The 21,984-nt window shown below is 45.4% G+C and overlaps 1 protein-coding gene and 1 long non-coding RNA gene across 2 annotated transcripts in view; both read right to left on the bottom strand.

Moving 5' to 3' along the window:
• The window catches only part of LOC307075992 (globoside alpha-1,3-N-acetylgalactosaminyltransferase 1-like), a 36,471-nt gene extending 30,174 nt beyond the window's left edge, over positions 1 to 6,297 (bottom strand). The window contains exon 1 of the mRNA XM_079736798.1: positions 6,218 to 6,297. Coding sequence (XP_079592924.1) covers positions 6,218 to 6,282 — 65 coding nt within the window. The 5' untranslated portion in view covers positions 6,283 to 6,297. The remainder of the gene's footprint in view (positions 1 to 6,217) is intronic.
• Positions 6,298 to 12,363: 6,066 nt separating this feature from the next.
• LOC307076200 lies at positions 12,364 to 15,313 on the bottom strand. Its single transcript, XR_013811888.1, has 3 exons — positions 14,383 to 15,313; positions 13,955 to 14,038; positions 12,364 to 12,492 (listed from the first exon to the last, which is right to left on the bottom strand). It is a non-coding gene; the product is annotated as an uncharacterized lncRNA (long non-coding RNA).
• Between the last annotated feature and the right edge of the window lie 6,671 nt (positions 15,314 to 21,984).

Here is a 21,984-nt window from a genome sequence, read left to right as displayed (position 1 = left end):
CCAGGCTTTTGCGGATGATACACCCCGTGGTGGGGAATGTACCATGCTGGGGCTTTGCTGATATCTTCTTGTGGGACCTTTTCTGCATCTCCACGGGTTATGGTCTCGTCCATGAAGGTTTTGTAGTCTTGGTAATACTGCTTGTTTCTCTTCAGCTTCCTTTCTAGGCATCTGAGACGGTGGATAGCACATATCTTGTTATCTGGTAAGTTAGGTCTGTCTTTCTTGAATGGCAGTGGCATTTCGTAATGACCATCCTCCTTGAGCCTGATGCATTTTTCCATCCTTGACAGGAATCTGAGGTCTTCTTGAGATATGTTGCCGTCCTCTGAAGCTTTTTCCACAAAGTCAGATTCCAGCACCTTGATGACAGCTGAAGGCGAGACAACTTCCTGGATTTGTGTTCTACAGACGTAGTGCACTTCGCTTGTGAGGTTTGAAAAGGATGGATTACCTGGTATCACTTGCTTAACGATGACCTGGTGACTCACTCCAATCGCGTCTCCATAGTCGAGTGATAGGTTGCCGTAGCCAACTACACTCCAGCCCAAGTCAGTTCTCAGTGCAAAGGGCTGATTTTCTTCCCCAGAAACCACTTGTCTTGGGACGAGTGCTTGAGTACAGTTGCAGCCAATTAGCAAGCCTACGTCGCAGCTTTGGTGCGGAGCTATCTCATCTGCGATGTGTTCGAGATGTGGCCATGCTTTCGCCGTCTCTGGTGTGGGAATATGATCTCTGTTTGCAGGTATGAAATCTCTTGTATAGGTCACTAGCAGGGGAATTATCTTGTCCGAATGCATTCCTCTTACTTGCAGACCAGTCAGTTTCCTACAGGACACAACAGTGTTCCTTGAAGCCATTGTTGAGAGTTTTAGCTGAACTGGTTCGTTCTTCGCATGTAGAGCCTTTGCAGTGTCGTCCAGGAGAAAGGTTGTGTCACTCTGTGTATCAAGAAGTGCATACACAAGAACTTCACGATCAGGCTCACTTGAGGCCGACACCCACACTGGGATGATGGTGGATGTATGAGTGCCTTTGACATGCTGGAGGACTCTTTTGGATGTTGCTTCAAGTGAGGTTCTTGTTGCCCTATCCTGTGACCGTTCAATTTTGCGTCCATTTGACATGTCTCTTGCTGCATCAGGCATTGTTGACCTCCTTCCTTCCTTGGTGCGATTATCATGGAGGCAAGTCGGGTGTTTTTTCTCACACGTTTTGCAGATCATTCTGTTTTCGCAGTCCTTTGAGCGGTGGCCAGACTTCAGACAGCCAAAGCACAACTTATTTTCTTGCACAAACTTGACCCGGTCAGAGACAGTTTCATCTTTGAATTTATAACACTGGTGAAGACTGTGCCCTGTCCTTTCACAGAACACACAGCTTGTGGCGGCAGCCTTTTCGTCTGAATTTGTCGCCAATACCTTTGCTCCAGGACCTCTGTTCCTTGGATCCTTGCTCTTCTCACATTCAACTGGTTTTAGAGCGTGGAGGGATGATATCGGGTTGCAAGCGATTTTTGCTTCACGTGTAACGAACATGACAAACTGACTGAAGCTTGGGTACCTGCGACTATGTTCTTCCTCTTCCATAACCTTCCTATTCCATCTTGAGCTCAGCCAGTCTGGAAGTTTAGCAAGCATTTTCTGATTTTCATTGCAGTCATTGAGTATCTCAAGACCCTCAATCTGAGACATGGCGGCTTCACAGCCACGGAGGAAGTCAGCAAGTTCTCGTTCTGAGCTTCCTTTGGAGCTTATCTTGGGCCATGAATCAAGCTTGTCTCTATAGGCTTTGGCTATGAGGAATGGATTGCCATATCTCTCTTCTAAGATGGTCCACGCTGCGCAATAGGCGGACTCTGTGCCTAGAAGGAAATTACTCTCTATGGCCCTTTTTGCAACTCCACCCACATACCTTCGCAAGTAATAGATCTTCTCGTCACCTGGTATGTTTTTCCGGTCAATAAGTGTCTTAAATGAAACCTTCCAGTCGTTGAATCTGAGTGGATCGCCGTTGAACATTGATGGTTCAGGTATGGGAAGACGACTCGCGCTGATGGAGTCTGCAAACACTTTCATGAGGGCTGCAGTGGTATCTTCTTTGTTCAGAAGTGGCATAGCTTGTGGTTGAGGGTGATGCTTTGACAGGTTACGTTCCTGTTTGACCTCCTTCCTTTCCTCCTTCAAGGGAACATGTTGATGGAGCAGCGCTTCCACTTCTTCATCTGAGCCTTCATTCTGCTCATATACTTGCAGTCGGGCCTTGGCAGCCTTTAGATTCTTTAATGTATCCATTCGCTCTATTTGCCTGCTTTTGGCCTCTAGAACCCTCTTCCTTTCTGATTCTTCGGCTTCAAGAACCCTCTTCCTCTCTGATTCTTCAGCTTCAAGTTTTTCAAGTTCTTCGATATGTCGTTCCTTTTCGAGCAGAACTTGAAATTCGGCTTCATTGGCAGCAGCTTCGGCAGCGGCGTATTGCCTGTGTGAAGAAGACTGACTTGAACGTCTGGATGTGAATTTTGAGCTGCTTCGAGAGCTTTGGGCAGAGAACTTGGAGGACTTGGTGTGTTGAGACTTAATGCTTATATTATCTGAGACTACAGACTTGCTCACAGATCCTGTTTCTTCAACACCTTGTTCATCATCCACTTGACATTCACCCCTTTCAGTTTTTAGATAACCTCTTGCAGTTTTGATTATCTTCTTTGTTACTGCTTCACAGGTGTCTACTCTGCGACGTGTGTCTTGGTCTGGAATTTTGATGTGTCTTAGCTCTTCATAAACATCATTTAGATTATTTGAGGCATTGCTGACCTTGGTAATGTGTTCATGCAGCAGGTTGTTTGAGCATTGACCACTCAGCGTACCTTTGGCGTCCTTAATGATAGTCTTCCACTTCTCGTAGCTCACGCTGAAACGGTGTGCAACCTTTCTTACTTGCTCATCGTGCAGTTCTTGGCCCTTCTCCGTCAATTTACGAACTCTTTGGCCTCTTTGTGGCTCTTGTGAGGTAGTGGGGTTATCAGCTTCAGTGCCTTCGGTCGTTTGTGGTTGTGCTTCTGTGCAGTGCTGCTTCATGTCATCATCACTGACACGTTCTTAGTCACTCTCAGGGGCTAGCTCAAACTCTGACATTTTACTTGGGTTACTTTAGTTTGGTTTAAATCCAAAATTATCTTTAGCTTAGTAATTAACTCAGTAGTAAAGTTGGGTTCAGGGTAGCTTACAATATTTTTTAGGTATTTGTTTACAGCTGTATTTAACTTAAATCACAATAAACACAAAGATATTGCCTCTTTCAAAAGGTAAGCTACAGACATATTAAACACTTGCTAAGTAACAGCAATACACTTTTAAATTCACAGTAATACAGTTGTCTCTTAATTTAGTGTCATTGGTTTGACAGAAATTTTACAGTGTAACCACCAATATACACAATCTCAATATCAACACAATGTGAGTATCAATGCGCTTCAAATAATCAAATAAAAGGTAGGTAAACATCAACTTGTTATATGAAAATGAAAATAAAGTTTCAGTCTCTTGTGCACTTAAAGTCAATGGTTTAAATAAACTGTACTGAAAAATGTACAAATGATCTCAGTCTCTCAGTGCAAAACACTTAAGTCTTTTATTTGCAGCCATGTTCACGCCGTCCTGGTGGTAAAGGATACACACGCGGCATGGAGATGGCCGCTGCTGTCTGGTTGCGCCTTCCTCGGCTACTCATGCAGAGCAGTCGAGTTCTCACTGTAGCTCCCAAGTAGTTCACACGAGGCCAGAGGTCTTTGTTAGAAAACGGGGTTTTATTTCCAGGTCGAACCAACCCGTGAGAACTGGGTTTAGAGAGAAAAATAAATGAAAATAAATACAAATTCACAATATGCAAATGTCCGTTTTTACAGCAGCACAACAGGTGTTACATTACACCAAAAAACACTTCACACACACCTCACATACAGCCCGCAGCTCAATATTAACTTGCACATTTACAAACTTAACTTACATAAACATATTCACAACTTTACATAGTATGCAAATCACTATCACGCACAACCATGCAATTGAAAGCAACACAATAAAATCGTTCACATTCTTCTTAGATATAAATAAATGATAAACATACCTCGTCCACTGCTTACTTCTTGAGGGAATCTTATCTTATTGCTTGTCCTTTATAGTTTTTTCTTCTTCTTCTTATGTGCTTTTACTTTTAACTTTAATTTATAGCTTATTGATTGTGCTGCTTCTTTCGCGCTGTTTGGCTAGGTACGTCGCTTAAAGGTGTGGTGTAGGAAACATCTGACGGCGGCAATTAGTTCCGCCCCAGTGCCATTATAACCAGTAGGAACCAAAAACGGGAGGTTAACCAACTAAACAAACTGCCAATGTGCGGCAGTTACACTCCCACCAATCACCTGTGATTACTTAAACATCTTAAGGACATATACTGCATATAAAACATCAAATAAAGTAAATTTGGTCACTAATAAACAGAGTAGGCTTAATACCCTGTGGTCTTCAGTCTGCTTCCAACAGTGTGACTGTTTTATGAATGGGTCTCTCGAGGTGAACCGGCTTGGAGGTGCGCCTTCCCATTACATCCAGAGTTGAGTCGCCGATGAGCAGCTTGAGCTTCCTTACTCTCTCATCCTTCCCGGGATAGACTTCGATAATCTTAGCTAACTTCCACTGGTTTCTCGGCGTCAGCTCATCCTTTAGTAGAACGATGTCATCAACCTTCGCGTTTCTGCAGTCTTTGACCCACTTCTGTCTGTGCTGGAGATTTAAGAGGTACTCCTTCTTCCATCGTGACGAGAAGTTGTTGGCTAGGAGTTGAACCCGACGCCATCTCTTGCGGATGTAAATATCTTCCTTAACGAACTTTCCAGGAGGAGGGGATATAATCGTAGACTTCATGGTCAGTATGTGGTTCGGTGTCAAAGGCTCGGGACTAGATGAATCATTCAGGTTATCAGTAGTCAGAGGTCGACTATTCACGATCGCCATGACTTCGTATAAGAATGTTCGTAGAGAGGAACAGTCAAGTTGTTTGGCTGACTGTTCTAGAATAGACGTCAAAACACTCCTGATGGTGCGGATTTGTCTTTCCCAGACACCACCCATGTGACTTGAAGCTGGGGTGTTCATGATGAACTCACATCCCAGTTCCTTGAGCTCCTCTTGATCCATCTCTCTCAATGCCTCATCAAACTCACGCCTTGCACCAGCGAAGTTTGTCCCTCTATCACATCTTATCTGCCGTACCATTCCCCGAATAGCGATGAAGGAGCGCAGAGCGTTAATGAAGGCATCGGTGGTCATGCTATCAAGCATCTCTATGTGTACTGCTCTAGAACACATGCAGGTAAGTAATAGCCCGTAACGCTTTAGCTCTTTCCTTCCTTCTTTGATGTGGAATGGTCCAAAGCAGTCCATCCCGCAGTAAGTGAACGGAGGAGTAGTGTCCATCCTATCTTCCTATCGTTCACATTCTTCTTAGATATAAATAAATGATAAACATACCTCGTCCACTGCTTACTACTTGAGGGAATCTTATGTTATTGCAAGATTATATTATATCTTGTCCTTTATAGTTTTTTCTTCTTCTTCTTATGTGCTTTTACTTTTAACTTTAATTTATAGCTTATTGATTGTGCTGCTTCTTTCGCGCTGTTTGGCTAGGTACGTCGCTTAAAGGTGTTGTGTAGGAAACATATGACGGCGGCAATTAGTTCCGCCCCAGAGCCATTATAACCAGTAGGAACCAAAAACGGGAGGTTAACCAACTAAACAAACTGCCAATGTGCGGCAGTTACATATATCATACTTGTAACTTGCGTGTTTATAATGATCAAATGGAACCGTGGGTTTGAGACAGTAAAACCCATTACAGGATATACAGTTTCAGCCGTGTGGGGGATTCGGTTGGACTCTGACAGTGTGTGGCTCATATAAAAAAATGTTATAGGCATTGTTTCTGTATTTAATAAATAAAACGGGAAAAAACTTCTTTATGTCATGCATAAAGAAGCATATATTGCTGTTACGTAGGCTTAAGTAAAAACAACAATTTATTAATTTCCCTTTGAATAATGTTCATGTTTCAGATAGCAGTGCTTAGGTCTACACATGGCAACCACAAAAAACCTATGCATTTCCATTTCTGATGAATACCAAGCATTGGACTATTATTAAAACAAAGTTTAAAGTCTTACCCCAGAAAGACAAGAAGGAAGGCTACACAGACAGTAAGATGGTTCTTGGAGACGAAGCGCAACATTTTCGACTTATCTTATCATTCACTTTAAAGAGGTAGCCAAAGGTCATCAATATGGTGGAAAAAGGTTAAAATCCAAAGTAGGTTGAAAAAAACAACAAGGTCACTGGAAGAGCAGTAGCCTGTTGGAGTAAGAGAGAGTAAGAGGGACTTTACTCTCTCTTACCTCTCTGCCTACACCTACACAAGTGCAGGTGTAGGCAGAGAGGCTCTGCCTACACCTGCACTTTCTGGCGGAAGAAACCGTCATGGGGGTTGTTCATAAAAGACATCAGCCTGTGGAAAAAATGGAACTAGAGCCCTACATCTAACCGCAGCAACAGTGAAGTGAAGAGGTGGAAAAGGAACACAACACTTAAAAGCCCAATATGTAGACCTATGTTATATAGTTCCCGTTATTTATTTCCATTTTTTTCAAAGCTACAGCTCGCCCCTGCAAATGGGTTTTAGAGAGCCAGGCATGCATTAGGGCATTGTCCATTCTCCATAGGATTCTAAGACCTTTATCTGATTTAACAACCCACTTCAGACATTGCTAAACTTAGGGATATCCATCCTTTTAAAATGAACTCGCCCAATTTCCCAATCCCAGATATTATTACTTGCCAAATTGGACACCTCTCTTATTTTTATTTTGTGCTTCTTCTACTTTATATGAATATGTTAATGAACCTTTTTCAACAGCTCCCATGTCAAATTTGCTTGAAAACCATCCTGATCACGGGTCCTCATAATCTTCCCGGCAAATACTTATTGGACAAAGGATATTCCGACTTTCCTTTATTGGCCTTCTCGTATTATGTGCTGGCTCAGGGAACCTCTCTTCCACAGGGAGGTCATCACACTGGTAATAAGTGATCCATTTACATGGATTTATTTATACACCTCACGTTGTTTAACTGCTTTTGTCGAATGTCTCTCCTGCAGCACTGAGAAGGTTAAGGCTGCACACATTGCAAAACCAATGTTAAACCATATGGGATTTACAGTATATCCAAATTATGCCTGTAGGATTCAGAGAGACAGATCTCCTGTCTGCCCTTTCATGTCCTTTTTGGATGTCTCAAACTTAAAGAGGAAGAATCATGGAAAATGGCTTATTCTTTGCTCTTCCACTTGTCCCAAATGTTATCCATGACTAAAGACAAAACAATCGGAAATCCGGCAATCGTCCTGTTTCTTTGCAGTGTCATTCTGAAGTTTTGTTTGGAACAAGTTTGATAGAAGAGGTTCCTAGGGGAACGTCTGTGACGTCATGGCTTGGGAATTGGCATAATCCATCTTCTCTCAGGTGAATAACCACTCCCGTTCCAAAGACATTAGATGTTCTGTGGAGAGCGTGCTGAGCTCTGTCTGGGCAACGGTTGACTGCGGCCGAGAGAAAGTTGACCTTTTCACTGACATATAACGCTACGGTATTTCTAGATGGTGAAGCTCCTTCTGCACATTCTCCCAAATCCGAAAATGACAGGACAGAGGGGATTCCTTTTTTTTTGAATGGCAACATCCCGACTACAGTTAAAGTTACAGTTACAGTTCCTAACCCTAGCACTTATTTTAGTATGTGTGATAACCACTTCATGTCGGATTGCCTCCTCAAAGAGGGCCGGTTCACAGCCGGACTGCACCTATGTTGAATGTCAAGGAGTGTCACCAATATGGTCCCCCTCATAGGCCTACTTCTAAGGGTAAAGCAATTTATCAATATTCCTTTGTTTTCAGATCGCTCATTACTCAGAGTAAAGTTAGGCATGCTGAAGTCGACTCCAATCAGTTGACAGCTCCATGAAGGTGGCTGCATTGAGGAGTTTGTTCAGAAAACGTATTGACATGGAGCTTAGACATGAAACAATCCTGTATGAAAAACCAGCTAAAGAGGGTGTGAGTGCTGCCTTAGTCTCCTGCTTCGATAAATAGGCGGTCTGAGCCTTAAGTACACGCAGCACCAGGTAATAAATAACATAACTACACTGGGAGTAGGCTGCAACATGATAGATTTAGGCATTGACATTTTAATAAATACTTGACATTTTTTATTATGAGCTTTCGACTGATGCAGTGGGTGGTTGGGACACACACTCAACCCGTCGAGTAAGCCCCGGAGTAATAAAAACCAGCTAATCAAACAAAACACTCCTGTTGGGGTGGAGTGTTTTGTGAGGGTGTTTCTTCCACTTTTGATTGCTGAATTGATAACAGCATAGAATCGCCTCAGCCATATATATTACTAAAACCCTACACTTAACATGACAAATTTCTAATAAGAACAACAGCCTTCATTGTTTTAGTGAACACAAATGTACCTTTCATATTGAAACAAAAAGCTGTTTTTTTGTTTAGCTTAAATGTTGATTTGCTTTAATCTTTTAGGAGCCTGTTTAGAGCTCTCAAGCTCAGATCCATTGGTCCTCGGGAAAGACCCAGGACTAGGTGGAGAGATATGTCTCAACACTGGCCTTGGGAACGCCTTGGGATCCCCCCGTCAGCTTTTCAATGTGGCCCGGGAAAGGGAAGTCTGGGGACCTCTGCTGAAGCTGCTGCCCCAGCGACCTGACACTAGACAAGTGCTTTGAAGATGAGGATGAGGGAGATACCTTGTTGGCTGCATGCTATTTACAGGGACTTAAACCTTAATTCTCCTTCTTAACGATACGCATATCACAAGCTGTGCTCGCCTCCTCTCATGCCGCATATCTAACATGAGGTTGTAAAATCAGCCTGGGCAAATTAGAAGGAGGTTTACTCCCAAAGTCTGCAAGGGCACAATCCACCCCATGTGAAATTTTACCATGGTATACCCTGGTATACCATGGTACATTACTTACTGTATCATGGTATATCATGGTACATTGCTCGATGCCATCGTGTACCATGGTACATGAGTATAATGTTCCATGGTAAAGCATGGTACATCGCTAAGTACGATGGTACTTAGGCTTAATGTACCACAGTATGCCATATGGTATTTTGGAAATGTAAAATATTCAAAACAAATCGGATGCTGCCAGTTTCGACACCATTTTGTGTATGACGTTACATCGAAGGGAATACACTTCACTTGGAAATAATCTGCGTGGATTTACTTTACAAAATAGATATTGAAACCAAGAGCTTCTTGAATAAAACAATCTGAAGATCTAGATCTATATGTCAGAAAGTCGATATAAGTTCTGATAATATATCACGCATGATGTAGAATGTTTGTCAAAATTAAACTAGCCCAGCAAGAGTCCCTGCCAAAGTCAGTACCCCTCGCCACTACAAAGTCCTCTATTGTCCTGGGCCCCCTTCTCTATCCCTTGTACCTTTCATAATGCACAATATCATGTTACATGGAACTTTTACTATGAATGTATTTTCTTAAACAGCACAACGGTACATGTGTAATAGCATCAAGACACAAGCATATCCAATTATAAATGATTTATTTTCTTTCAAAAAGGAATATACTTTTGGAGACACAGCAAATCACATTTTATGAAGATGTACAATTGATCATTGATGTATTTATTTAAACAGCATCAACGTTCATTTGTGATAACTTATAGATACCAACATATCATCCACTTATGTATGCTTCATGTACGATTAAAATCAGTGTACTTTAAGAGACAAGTCATATGAAGGACATGAACATTATAAAATAGTCGTGCACAATACGTTTGGCTTCACATTCCTCATTAGAAATTCTCTTTTACACTTTTGCAAATTGCAATGTAGTGGAAGCAAACATTTGGCACGGTAAGAACAAAACACAATCCATAATAGAAATGACATTTTAAATGTTAAACCGTTTACTCCTGTACACCATTTGTTGAATCATATGTTAATAAAATAAGCAACATGAGTTAAAAACTTACTCTGAAGTTTACTAACATAAAGTTTTGTCAATTTGACCGAAAACTCTCGATAGAATAACTATATATGAACGAATGAGCAGTGTAGATTATCACAAAGAAACTTATTTTTAGTCCCTTTCAAATGCAGGCATTTTTACAACGTGAACACGGTTAGCATGTTCCACAAGAGTACACTTGGCCTTCACTTCCCTTGAGGTGCACACCATCAAACGTCCAGTGTTCTCAACCTGAACAAGGAACTTTGACACATTGACATTGATATCACCGTCATAGACGACAAATTGGTTTTGCGTCGGAGACAACTCATAATAATATATAAGCAACTCTGAGCATGAACAATCTTGTTCGCATTGACAGACTTTGGATAAGACTACAAAAGAAGCTATCAACCCATATGTTCCTTCTGTTGCAATTACAGAATTGTTTCTCTTGTAGCCAGCTGCGTAGCCTTGGGTTGTAAGTAACATTTTCCATACAACACAACGTTTGAATATTCGACAAGGAATATTGTGCAGATAATCGTTTAATGGGAATCTATTTTCCAGTGCAACTCTTTCACACGCAGATAACTGCCTGTAATTACATTTCCCCAACATCACTATGTGCCTGGCAATGACAGTTCCTGCCTTCGTCAAATAATCCAAACCGGTTAATCTACAAAAAAGCTCACGGACTGGTCTTGGTGCGTCCTCAAACACTGCAGTTCCTGAACGAATTAACCTCTGCTGGGCAAAGAAGTACTTGAAAATCTGCCAAGGTACCGCCTGCGTGCCATTGAACAAATCAAGTAACTTACCTTTTGCATCTTCATATACAAATGCAGAGTTGGCCCACAACGACCCCCAGTCCCTCACACTCTGTGCCAGATGCACAAGCAAATGAGAGTTATATGAGCAGTGTTCGATGCCATACAGTTGAGGAATCTGTGCCACAAACTGGACCAGACACAGTTCTGCACAGTTGACCTGATCCTGCGTTGTCACGGAGGAGAGAAGAATATGTAATGCAAATGCAAGTAGCATCCATTGTTGTAAAACCTCCTGGGTAGAAAGTCTTTCATAACAACTGGGGAATACAACAACAGAAACGCTCTCCATTCAGTGGCTTTCCAAAAGGCTCTCTCAGAAAGCGGTCTTGGGTTTCGCCTGACTTCACTTGGGGGCTTGATCTCACATAGGGCACTGTCAATCTGTCTCATTTGGTCTGGGAGTAGGTGATATTCTTCGGCACTATACTTGCCATCAAGCCACAGGTTGGTAAACTGTCTAACGACTCCTAGACACTAAGAATGCATGTAATCTGGTACAAATCCTTTGACTAAGTCAAAGGAAGGTAACAGAAACAAAGGACTCGCCCCTTTGACACCCATCTGAGCTTCGCCGCTCTCAGTTGCTCTTTCGGCTAACTCAACTGTGCTCGCCATGGATCTTAACGGTACTATATCAGCTTGTACAGGATACACCCTGGTGTGCCCCTTTCCCTTGTCAACAACTTCACCTTCATGGCAACAAAAGCCACATCCATATTTTCCATTAAACTGTTTAAAGTTTTGAATCATGGCCCGCGCCACAGCATCACAGACACAAACTAGTGCATGCACTCTACTATTCCTCTGCAGGCCAGTACTATCGATCCAAGCTACACCATTCTCATGTAAACTCTGGAGCTCAGCAATGAACGGAGCGAAATAGGTGTCGACCCGGGGTTTGTGCCGCCCAAACCACAAACTATGCAACATAATGGATTTGCCTCTTTCGTCCAGTGACAGCTCGTTTATTGTGCAGAGTATTGGCCAAAGAGAATACTGCGAAGATTTGAAAACGGGAACGCCGTCACAATTGAAAGATATGGTGACATTGTCCGGATTGTCGATAAAATCACCCTGATCTTGGTATAGCTTTCCTGTGTTTATGTCTCCTACACTCTCATCATGTCGAAAGTGGCCCCGCAGTGCCGACTGTGGCAAGATGTTTTTGAGCTGATCGGCTAAAGGCATCACCAGAAAGTAACTTGCAGATTTGAGAAGTTCCTCCTTGTGCCAATGCTTCAGGCAAGTTTCACAATGGTAGTCTGGCCCTTTGCCGATGTATCCTACACAGTCCGTGCAATAGAAATGCAACTCTGCCTTGTCGGACAGATTGAAGAAAGCTTTGTCCAAGTACCACTTGCTTGAGGGAACACATCCTGGAATGACGGTATTAAACAAATCAAGAAGGTCTTTCATGGCAACACCAGATAATCCGTGCCTTAGGCACAACCCCATCAGCATCGCTAGCAGTTGTCCCTTTGAAACATCAGCTCCTTCAAAGACAGGGTTGTTGTTGTCAAAGTGCTTTTCATCAAACAGCTTCTCCTGAAAAAACATCAACAAATATTGCACTTTAATAGGTATTATGCTGATAATTGTCATTTATCCAATACTTGCTACACAACAAATCATTGTTATCCCATATACAGATCATAACAATTTGCATTATAGATATTGTTAAGAAGTGTTAAACAATTATACAATTATATAATTGCACAACAGTTACAAAGATCAATCACCAAAAATTATAACCATTTAGGTCAGGGCTGAAAGGTGCTGCAGTTGGTGGGGGTCTGTTGAATCAATGCCATGCCTTTGTTGCGAATTTGCATAGGGGAACTAGCGGAATGATAAGAAGTAGCACGGCATATGGGAACTAGCATAATGGTAGGAAGAAATACAACGGCAGGGGGCGCGTGGGTGAGATTGCGTAGTAAACATCTGCCAGGAGAGGAAAGAAGCAAGTTCGGGAGAAGATTTAGAGGATTCGAGTATTTATCGCCAGTATATTAATGAATAGTTTATGTATCTTTTTTTTTTTATGTAGCAAGTTTCCCCAGTAGTTCGAAGGATAATGATGAGCATTTTGGCCCTATTTTAAAGTGTATGAATACAGTTTCTTTCATTTCAGTTACGCTCATTGGTCAGTTTAGGGGTAGCGTCACTCGGATGTGGGTATCAAAGGCCCTACATCAAGCCAGAAAGCCAGTTGGAGTTGGGGGGACAGCGCAGCATCAGCGCACCTCTAACACTCTCTCAGCGCAACGTTTGCGCACCTCTCTCCCCTTAGCGCAACATCCGCACACCTCTTTAGTAACCTTCTCCTCTTAGCGCAGCATCAGCGCACCTCTTTACTCTTTTCTTTCAGTCTTTGCTATTTTCTTTTATAAGTATTTGTGCAGTATCAGGAAGGTAAAATGTGGGAATAAGCTTGTCTTGGAGGTCTAGGTCAGAGAGCTGTATTTTGGAGGTATATTGAGAGGAATCAGCAGTGGTATGTAAAGAATTAGCTTGGGGATAAGAGGAATACTGTAATAGATTTATGCGACCAGCAATTAGGCAACTAGAGGATATATTGAATGTAAAGAGAGACTTGAGGCAGCATGTACAGTGATATTTCAGTTTGTGACCATGGTGGTTCTTTGAATTATAGTTATCAGTATATTTACCAAGAGGCTGATGCCATATATATTTCAATTGTATTGGTAGTTTGATCATACATTTGTATGGGGTGGCAGCACAGGCACAGTAAATCCGTGGAGGGGGGGGGGGGGGGGGTAGGGGCCCCACACCGTATACTGTGTTTAGTTTACGGTGTGGGCCCCAGAGCAGTGTGTAATTACAACATACACCCTTGGCATGCTACAGTTTTCGTGGCAGCGATACGATTTGGCCACTTACACCCTCGGCACGCTACACCTTGATATGGTTCTCTAAGTAAAACTAAAAAGTCACCCGTTTTTACACATTACTTGTTATAACAGACAAGTTATATATATAAACTAACCTGACGAAAGCCAGGCTGTCCATGTTCGTGGCCATCCCCTGCTATATATTGCTCTGCGCCGTCATATTCTTCTTGTTGAGCATTCTGGAAATGAAATATCAGGATTAGTATTAATGCAAGGTTCCATGGCTATATTGGATTGGTCATTATTTTCTATCCGGCTTATGAACACTGCTGCTTTGAAGAGGATTCACATCTTGTTAACATAATCATTATCGCTTATGTCTCACCAAAGTTGAAGAATAGCCTTATTCTGCATTCTTCTTTTCTCTCTCAGCTCCTTTTCTTATCGCTTATCAAACTTATTCCAGTATTGTTTTAGGTGAAATGTTCTTTTTACTTAACTTTAACATTGTACACAGTTTCATTAATTGTTGATATATCGCACAGGTCATCATTAAAAAATATGGAAAATAATGTAGGCCTACCATATGCTGTAGTAGATCACTGTCACATGTGTTGCCTCCATGTTCATCCATATTTCCAACCTCCATTTGTAATCCCCTTTCTGGGCCAGAGCCAGCAGAGACATCTTCAGATGAATCACTGATGTCACTAGAAAGACAATATATAAAAATATACATAAAGGGAAAATTAATGTAAATATTTGTGCGTCAGTTACACAGTAACTGACCATATGGTACCATGTTGACACTTATATTATACCTATAAAACACGTCACATAAGACGCATACAAATGTTTGACATAGAAAATAATGATTTATATAATTAAATGAAATAATATTTTTTAAAGAGAGAATGAGTTATTGCTTATACACTGATTATTTTACTGCCTCGATATACTAAATATAGAGTACCATAAATAAAAATGGACGTGTGTGTCATAAACTAATAATTCAACACCATGCAGTTCAATTCAGCCAATTATAAATTGACCCAATGCACCATAGATGAATAAAAATCACTATATTGCATCAATATTAAACAAAGAATATAGAGACTGAACATTAAGATATGTAAAATGAACATTCATAAAAATGGAATTCAGATCATAAAATGACTAATTGTATCCAGAATGTTTAGATTTGAATACGTTTTTCTTTAACTAAGTTATTTAAGTATCACATGGAAGATTTTACTTACAAGGTTTATTTCTTACACTGTAAAATATATTAAATCTCATGTAACAGTGTTATTTTTGACTTTTGACCCTGATTGTGATTTACCCGTTCATGCCTGTATAAATATAAGCACATAACTTATATTATGCAATAAATTACCAGCCCTGCCGTGGTTATATAAGCCATTTTGTAGCCAAATGGGTGAAACTTGTGTGGACAATTATGGCTGTGTTATGTAACTTAATATTACTATACCATCAACATTTGCACATTACAGCATTGCATTTACCTTCTAACATATGATCACACATCTACTCATGGAGCCAACATTACAGAACGTTTTGCCAAAATAACATTTCTAAAATCACACTGTAGGTGAAAAATTGCTGCATGAGCAGCTTAAGCCTTAAACAGTTAAAAAGTTGCTCAGGTAATAAATGGCATCAGGTGTAAGTTACACCGATCCACTTATACTTACTCTATTTGACATTGTACAACTTGTTCTTGTTCTGAAAGTTCTTGTTCTGAAATCTCTGATGCAGACGCAGGCGGCAACCCTTGTAATTCATCTTCAGACTATGACGATGACGTCGGTTCCGTCCTCGCCGACTTCGGAAGCTTTCGATATAACTCAGTAGTCCGAGGAATATCTTGTGATTCGTCACATAAATATCGCTTATAAGATGGCGGAATCTTTCTCCCACGATCCATTTCTCGATCCCACTCTTAAAAACAACTACAGATAGGTCGCCATTGCTCTTTCATCTCAATCAACTTGACGCAATCCTCGTTTTCTTTCAATATTCGCTCGGTATCTCACTATGGGACACGCCCCTCGCGCTTGTCCCCCAGAAGCAATTTTACATTACGCCAGTCGTGACTGGCCAACAGATGTGACGTCTGCCTGCAGGGGAGGGACTCCCTCCTACTACATAAGTCCCGTCGTCACGTCATCTCTTCAGTCTTTAACCTCTTCTCGCTCCTAGAAGCACCTCTCGGACAGAAGTTGTGGACGGCTTAGCATACTGTTCCCAGAGCGAGCTAACCCCTCGGTCACCGAACGCTAGCCTACATCGCTGCAACTGACCTCTGTGAGGCAAAACAAAGCTAGACTGTCACCAAACAGTAGCTGCTACTATCCGTACTAGCTGCTAGTACCCACACTAGCTGCAATCCACGTGCCCAAGCTGACCTGTCACCAAACAGCGGCTGGGCATAAGCGGAAAGCGGAGACCATGCAGTTCGAGGTTGAACCTACCCTAACCGGGGGCTCGGGGAAGCCTCCGACAAAGTCCTGCGTGTGCGGGAACAAGATGTCGGGAGCGGAAAGCCACACCGCCTGCATTCGCTGCCTTGGGCTGGAACATGCCAAGGCTGCCCTTGCATTCCCGGCCACCTGCGAGCATTGCGCGCGGTTTACTAATAAAACCCGCAAACGCCGGCTGAATAAGCAGGCGAAGCTCTTCGCAGAAGATCCGGTAATGGGGGTAACCGACCCACCACTACCGGAGCTAGCGGGAGGTTCCCTGGGGCTCGCCGCCCCCATGGGCGCCAGCTGGGGATCGGAGGTGGACCTCACCGAAGCTTCCCACCCACTGGAGTTGACTCAACCCGACGCTATCGAGGCTAGCCTGCTGGCAGGGCCTGACGAGGCCGAGGGCGGTTACTCCGAGTCGGGGGAGGAATCTATTAGCCTCGGCTCTGACGAGGATGATGATTCTTTTTCCCCCCGCACCGCGTCGCCTATGGTGGTCGGCGGCGCGTGCACCAGCTCCCTGAACCCGGCCGTCAGCATGGACCTCCACGAGGCCTGCAAGAGGGCGGCTGCGAGGCTGAACATCGAGTGGCCTGAGCCCCCGGTGGAGACCGCCACATCTCGCTACGAGGGCAAGCGACTCCCAAAGGCGAAGACCTCGACCAGCCTGCTACTTCCGGCCTTTCCCGAGTGCCTGGATGAAGCGACTCGGTCTTGGAGCAAGCCTCTCTCAGCCAAGATCCCTGTCCAGGGTGGATCAGGGTTGGATTGGGCCGGTATGGAGGAAAAGGGGTTCTCCCACCTGCCTCCGGTTGAACCACTGCTGGCGTCGCACCTCCACCCCACGCAGAAGTCCGCCATGACTTCGGCGAGCCCTACACTGCCGTCCAGAGCCGACTCCTTCCAGTCGTCAATGACCGAGAAGGGCTACAAGGCGATGGCCACGACGGTGAGGGCCCTCAACGCATCGTCGTTGCTGCTGGCCTACCAGGCTGAGCTGGAGGTCGACATGTCATCGTCACCAACCCCAGCCCTCTGGGATGAATTGTGCGTGGTGACGGACCTGTGCCTACGCCTTCACAGGAGCGCTGTCCAAGCGTCCGGAAGGGCCATGGCGCTGATGGTCGCGCAGGAAAGAGCAAGGTGGCTGCACCTGTCCAGTCTCTCTCAGCGGGAAAAAACCCAACTCCTCGACGTGCCTGTGGACCCGAAGGGCCTGTTTGGCCCAGCGTATGACGTCATGCTAAAACGCTGGGAGGAGAAAAAGAGGGAGGGTGAGGCGCTGCGTCTGTGTCTTCCCAGAAGAGCGCCTTTCCCCGCCAACGCACCCGGCCAGGTGTTCACCCAGCCCCGCGCTCCTCCGCCGGCTTACCGCATCCAGAAGCGTCAGCCCCACTCAACCCACGGTGCCGGCCGGGGCCAGAACAAGCCGCCGGAGCACAGTGGCGCGTGGGCGAGGAAACCACCCGCGCCCGGGGCGGCGCCAGGTGGCCGTGCGGCCCCTTCGGCTACTCAGGGAGCCGTGAAGAAACGGCGCGCTACCTGCGGCGCTGTGGCCAGGGGGGTATGGCGGGCCCGGCCAGACGCCGTCGCCTGCCCCCCTAGATGTTCTGTTCCAAACCCGGTTCCAGAAAGGGTTACAGAGGGCGTGTTCCAAGCCCTGCAAAAGGCGTGCAGAAGGCCGTTCAGCCTTCACAGTTCACGGCGCGAAGGAGAGAAGGGTCGGACCTGCAGAGAGCTCGGTGGAGCGGCAGCAGTGTCTCGCAGACGCATGCGTATGTATAAGCACACGCCAGTGCCCAACATCACACATGTGTCCCCCTTCCCCAAATCATTGTTCATTAAAAATGAAAAAAATGATAAACATAAAAAAGGAACAGAATGTAATAAAACGGTGCCTGGTGGGCACAAGCGCCGGTGCGCAGCCCACCATGCCCGTTCTGCCCGGCACGACAGCGGGACCAGCGACGCTGGGGCCGCTGTCTGGTCGGGCTCAACAGTGGCGTGCATGTGGTGCGTCAGATTGGGTTATAAAAACTGTAACCACCGGCTACAGGCTCCAATTTGCGTCCACTCCTCCCTGTTTCAACGGGATACTGCAGTCGCAGGCCCGTGGAGAGAAAGCTCGTGTTTTACAGGAGGAAATCACCTCTCTAAAAAACAAACGGGCTATTCAGATCGTGCCACCGGAGAAAAACCAAAGCGGTTTTTACTCGAGGTACTTGCTAGTCCCAAAGAAGGGAGGGGACCTCCGGCCGATATTAGATTTACGCGCTCTCAACAGATACATGAGACAGTACAGTTTCAGGATGCTGACACACGCCGCTCTCATACGCTTCGTGCGCCCGGGAGGCTGGTTCACGAGCATAGATCTGAGGGACGCTTATTTCCATATCCCCATTTATCCTCCTCACAGGAAATATCTCAGGTTCGCCTTCCAGGGCGTAACATACGAGTATTTGGTTCTCCCGTTCGGCCTTTCGTTAAGTCCACGGGTGTTTGTGAAGTGCACGGAGGCTGCTATCGCGCCCCTCCGGTTGAAGGGAATGCGTTTAGCAACGTACATAGACGACTGGCTTCTAGCCACACAGTCATCCCAGGAGGCTCAGGTGCAAACCAGCGTGCTCATATCGCACCTAATGTCCCTGGGTTTCACAATAAACGTGAAAAAGAGTGTTTTGGTCCCCACTCAAAGCATAACGTTCATAGGCCTGTGCCTCAATTCAGTGACGTTCAAAGCACGTCTATCCGCGGAGAGAGTGGAAGCCTTTCAGGCTTGTCTGGCACTTTTTCGCAGGGGGACGATGTTGAAGTTCAGAACGTGCCTCAGACTTTTGGGTCTGATGGCGTCGGCGCTGGTAGTAGTCCCACTTGGCCGCCTCCATATGAGGCCGGTCCAGCGATGGGTTGCATCACTCGGACTGAACCCAACGTGCCATGGCCATCGCCGAGTTTTGATCTCCATGGCGTGCGTCTTGGCGCTGCGCCCTTGGGGACGCGCGTCCTTTCTGACTACAGGCGTTACCATGGGAACTTTCAACGGATGCCTCCCGGGCGGGCTGGGGAGCTGTCTACGAGGGCAGAACAGTGAATGGCACGTGGAGCTCACATATGCAGTTTGTTCACATAAACTGCCTGGAGCTTCAGGCGGTGTCACTGGCGCTGAAACATTTTCTTCCCTTTCTGAGAGGGCAACATGTTCTAGTCAGGACGGACAACACCACGGTGGTGGCGTATATAAACCGTCAGGGGGGGCTACGCTCCCCTCAAATGCACACGTTGGCACACAGACTGACCATGTGGGGCCACGCCCACCTGTCGTCGCTGAGAGCAACGCACGTACCGGGCGCGCGGAACTGGGGAGCAGATTTGATGTCCAGGGGCGACCCTCGCTACAAGGACTGGAAACTCCACAACGTGGTCGTGAACCAGATATGGGAGAGATACGGTCGAGCAGGGGTCGATCTCTTTGCATCAGAGGAGAACACTCAGTGCCCTCTGTTCTATTCCCTGACCGGTCGGAGCGCCCCGATGGGGCTGGATGCTTTGGCATACGAGTGGCCACGCGTCCTCCTGTACGCTTTTCCCCCATTAGAACTGATCATTCCTACTCTCGCCAGAGTGCGAGAGAAGGGTCATGCGCTGATCCTTATAGCCCCCCGTTGGCCGGGAAAATATTGGTTGGCGGAAATAGTCCAGTTGCTGTGCAGCCAGCCTTGGCCTCTGCCTTTACGCAGGGATCTCCTGACGCAAGCGCATGGGGAAATCTTCCGTCCTCATCCGGAACGCATGGCTCTGCGGGCCTGGCCCGTGAAAGGATGAACCTAACGACGGATGGACTCCCTTGGAATGTCATTACGACTATCCAGGGCGCCAGGGCTTCCTCTACGCGTTACGCATATGACGGAAAATGGCGTGCGTTCGAGGAGTGGTGCGCGAAAGCTGGGGAAATAGCTTTCCAGAGTCCCGTGCCTGTTATTCTGACATTTCTACAGGACTTGCTGGATAAAGGCAGGGCTTTCTCCACGGTCAAAGTGTACTTAGCCGCAATATCGGCTTGTCACATAGGTTTTGGGGACAGAACGGCAGGTCAGCACCCGATCGTTTGCCGGTTTATGAAAGGTGCACGCCGTCTTCGGCCGGTGTCGCGGAGCTTGGCTGCTCCGTGGGATTTATCTACGGTGCTTGATACACTGTCACGCCCACCGTTTGAGCCCTTACAACAGGTAGAGCTTAAGACGCTCTCATTTTAAACGGCTTTGTTGCTCGCGTTGGCCTCGGCTAAGCGCACGAGTGAAATCCATGCGCTGTCGGTTAGTCCGACATGTATGCAGTTTTTGAGGGGGAACTCAAAGGTTCTATTAAAGCCGAATCCTGCGTTTGTTCCCAAGGTATTTGACTCGGCGGTGTCATACCGCCCTATTGAGCTGATGGCTTTCCATTCTCCTCCTTTCTCCTCCCAGGAGCAGGAGCGGCTGAATGCGCTCTGCCCGGTGCGGGCTTTACGCATCTATGTTGATAGGACGGCTGGATTCAGGAAATCGGAGCAGCTGTTTGTATCATGTGCTACGTCACACCTGGGGAAGCCTCTCTCGAAGCAGCGTTTATCACACTGGATCGTAGAGGCTATAGCCATGGCTTATAATAGCGTGGGTTTGGAACCCCCTATCGTCCTGCGCGCACATTCGACTCGCGGCATGTCCGCATCCTGGGCACTGTTTCAGGGGGTCTCAGTGGAAGAGATATGTGCGGCTGCCAGCTGGGCGACGCCTCACACTTTCGCTAGATTCTACAGGTTGGATGTTACTGCGCCTAATCTGTCTCACACAGTCTTGAGCGTTGGATCAGTGAACATGCCTGTTTGATGGGTTTGCACTGGTACTTCTTTGGCAATACGGGAGTTACTATATCCCATAGTGAGATACCGAGCGAATATTGAAAGAAAACTTGGGGTTAAGAAATTAACCAAGGTTTTCAGATATATGAGTGAGGTATCTCACCAGACCACCCTCCTTGCCCGGAGCGAGGAAGAGGTGTTTTTGCCTATAGACTGAAGAGATGACTTGACGACGGGACTTATGTAGTAGGAGGGAGTCCCTCCCCTGCAGGCAGACGTCACATCTGTTGGCCAGTCACGACTGGCGTAATGTAAAATTGCTTCTGGCGGACAAGCGCGAGGGGCGTGTCCCATAGTGAGATACCTCACTCATATACATGGGTATCAATCACGTGACCTTTTTGTTGTGACGGCCATCTTTAGGACCATAGCGCCAACAACCACGTCCAGGTGAAATGGCGTTGGCTACCGTTAATCAGATGATCTCTCATCTATCTGATGAAGAAATGCAACGCTATTCCCAAAAAATTGATATTTTAAGTTTTGATCCATATTTACTTCCCAATCAATTACTGACCCCGCTGAAATCGGTCGTTATCTTGCCAAACATTTCTTTTGGCGACATTTACATATACCTTGTCCACAATCCTTCTCCATACACCGGGGAGTCCCTCAAGGCATACAAAAGCACGGAAGCTTACATGTATTTTAAATCAGGATGGGTGAATGATCCTCGAGTTTATCATCTGGAGATGAAGAAGCTGTTCCTTTTTACAGGAAAGGTAAGATATGTGTTTACTACAAGGCTAGGATAATAATTAACAATTGCCAATGGTGTTTCTTTTTTTAAAACTGA

The sequence above is a fragment of the Pollachius pollachius genome (assembly GCF_949987615.1).
Source record: "Pollachius pollachius genome assembly, chromosome: 5".
Classification (NCBI taxonomy): Eukaryota; Metazoa; Chordata; class Actinopteri; order Gadiformes; family Gadidae; genus Pollachius; species Pollachius pollachius.
The sequence above is the reverse complement of the archived record's forward strand: the minus strand, read 5'-3'. Positions and strand labels throughout refer to the sequence as shown.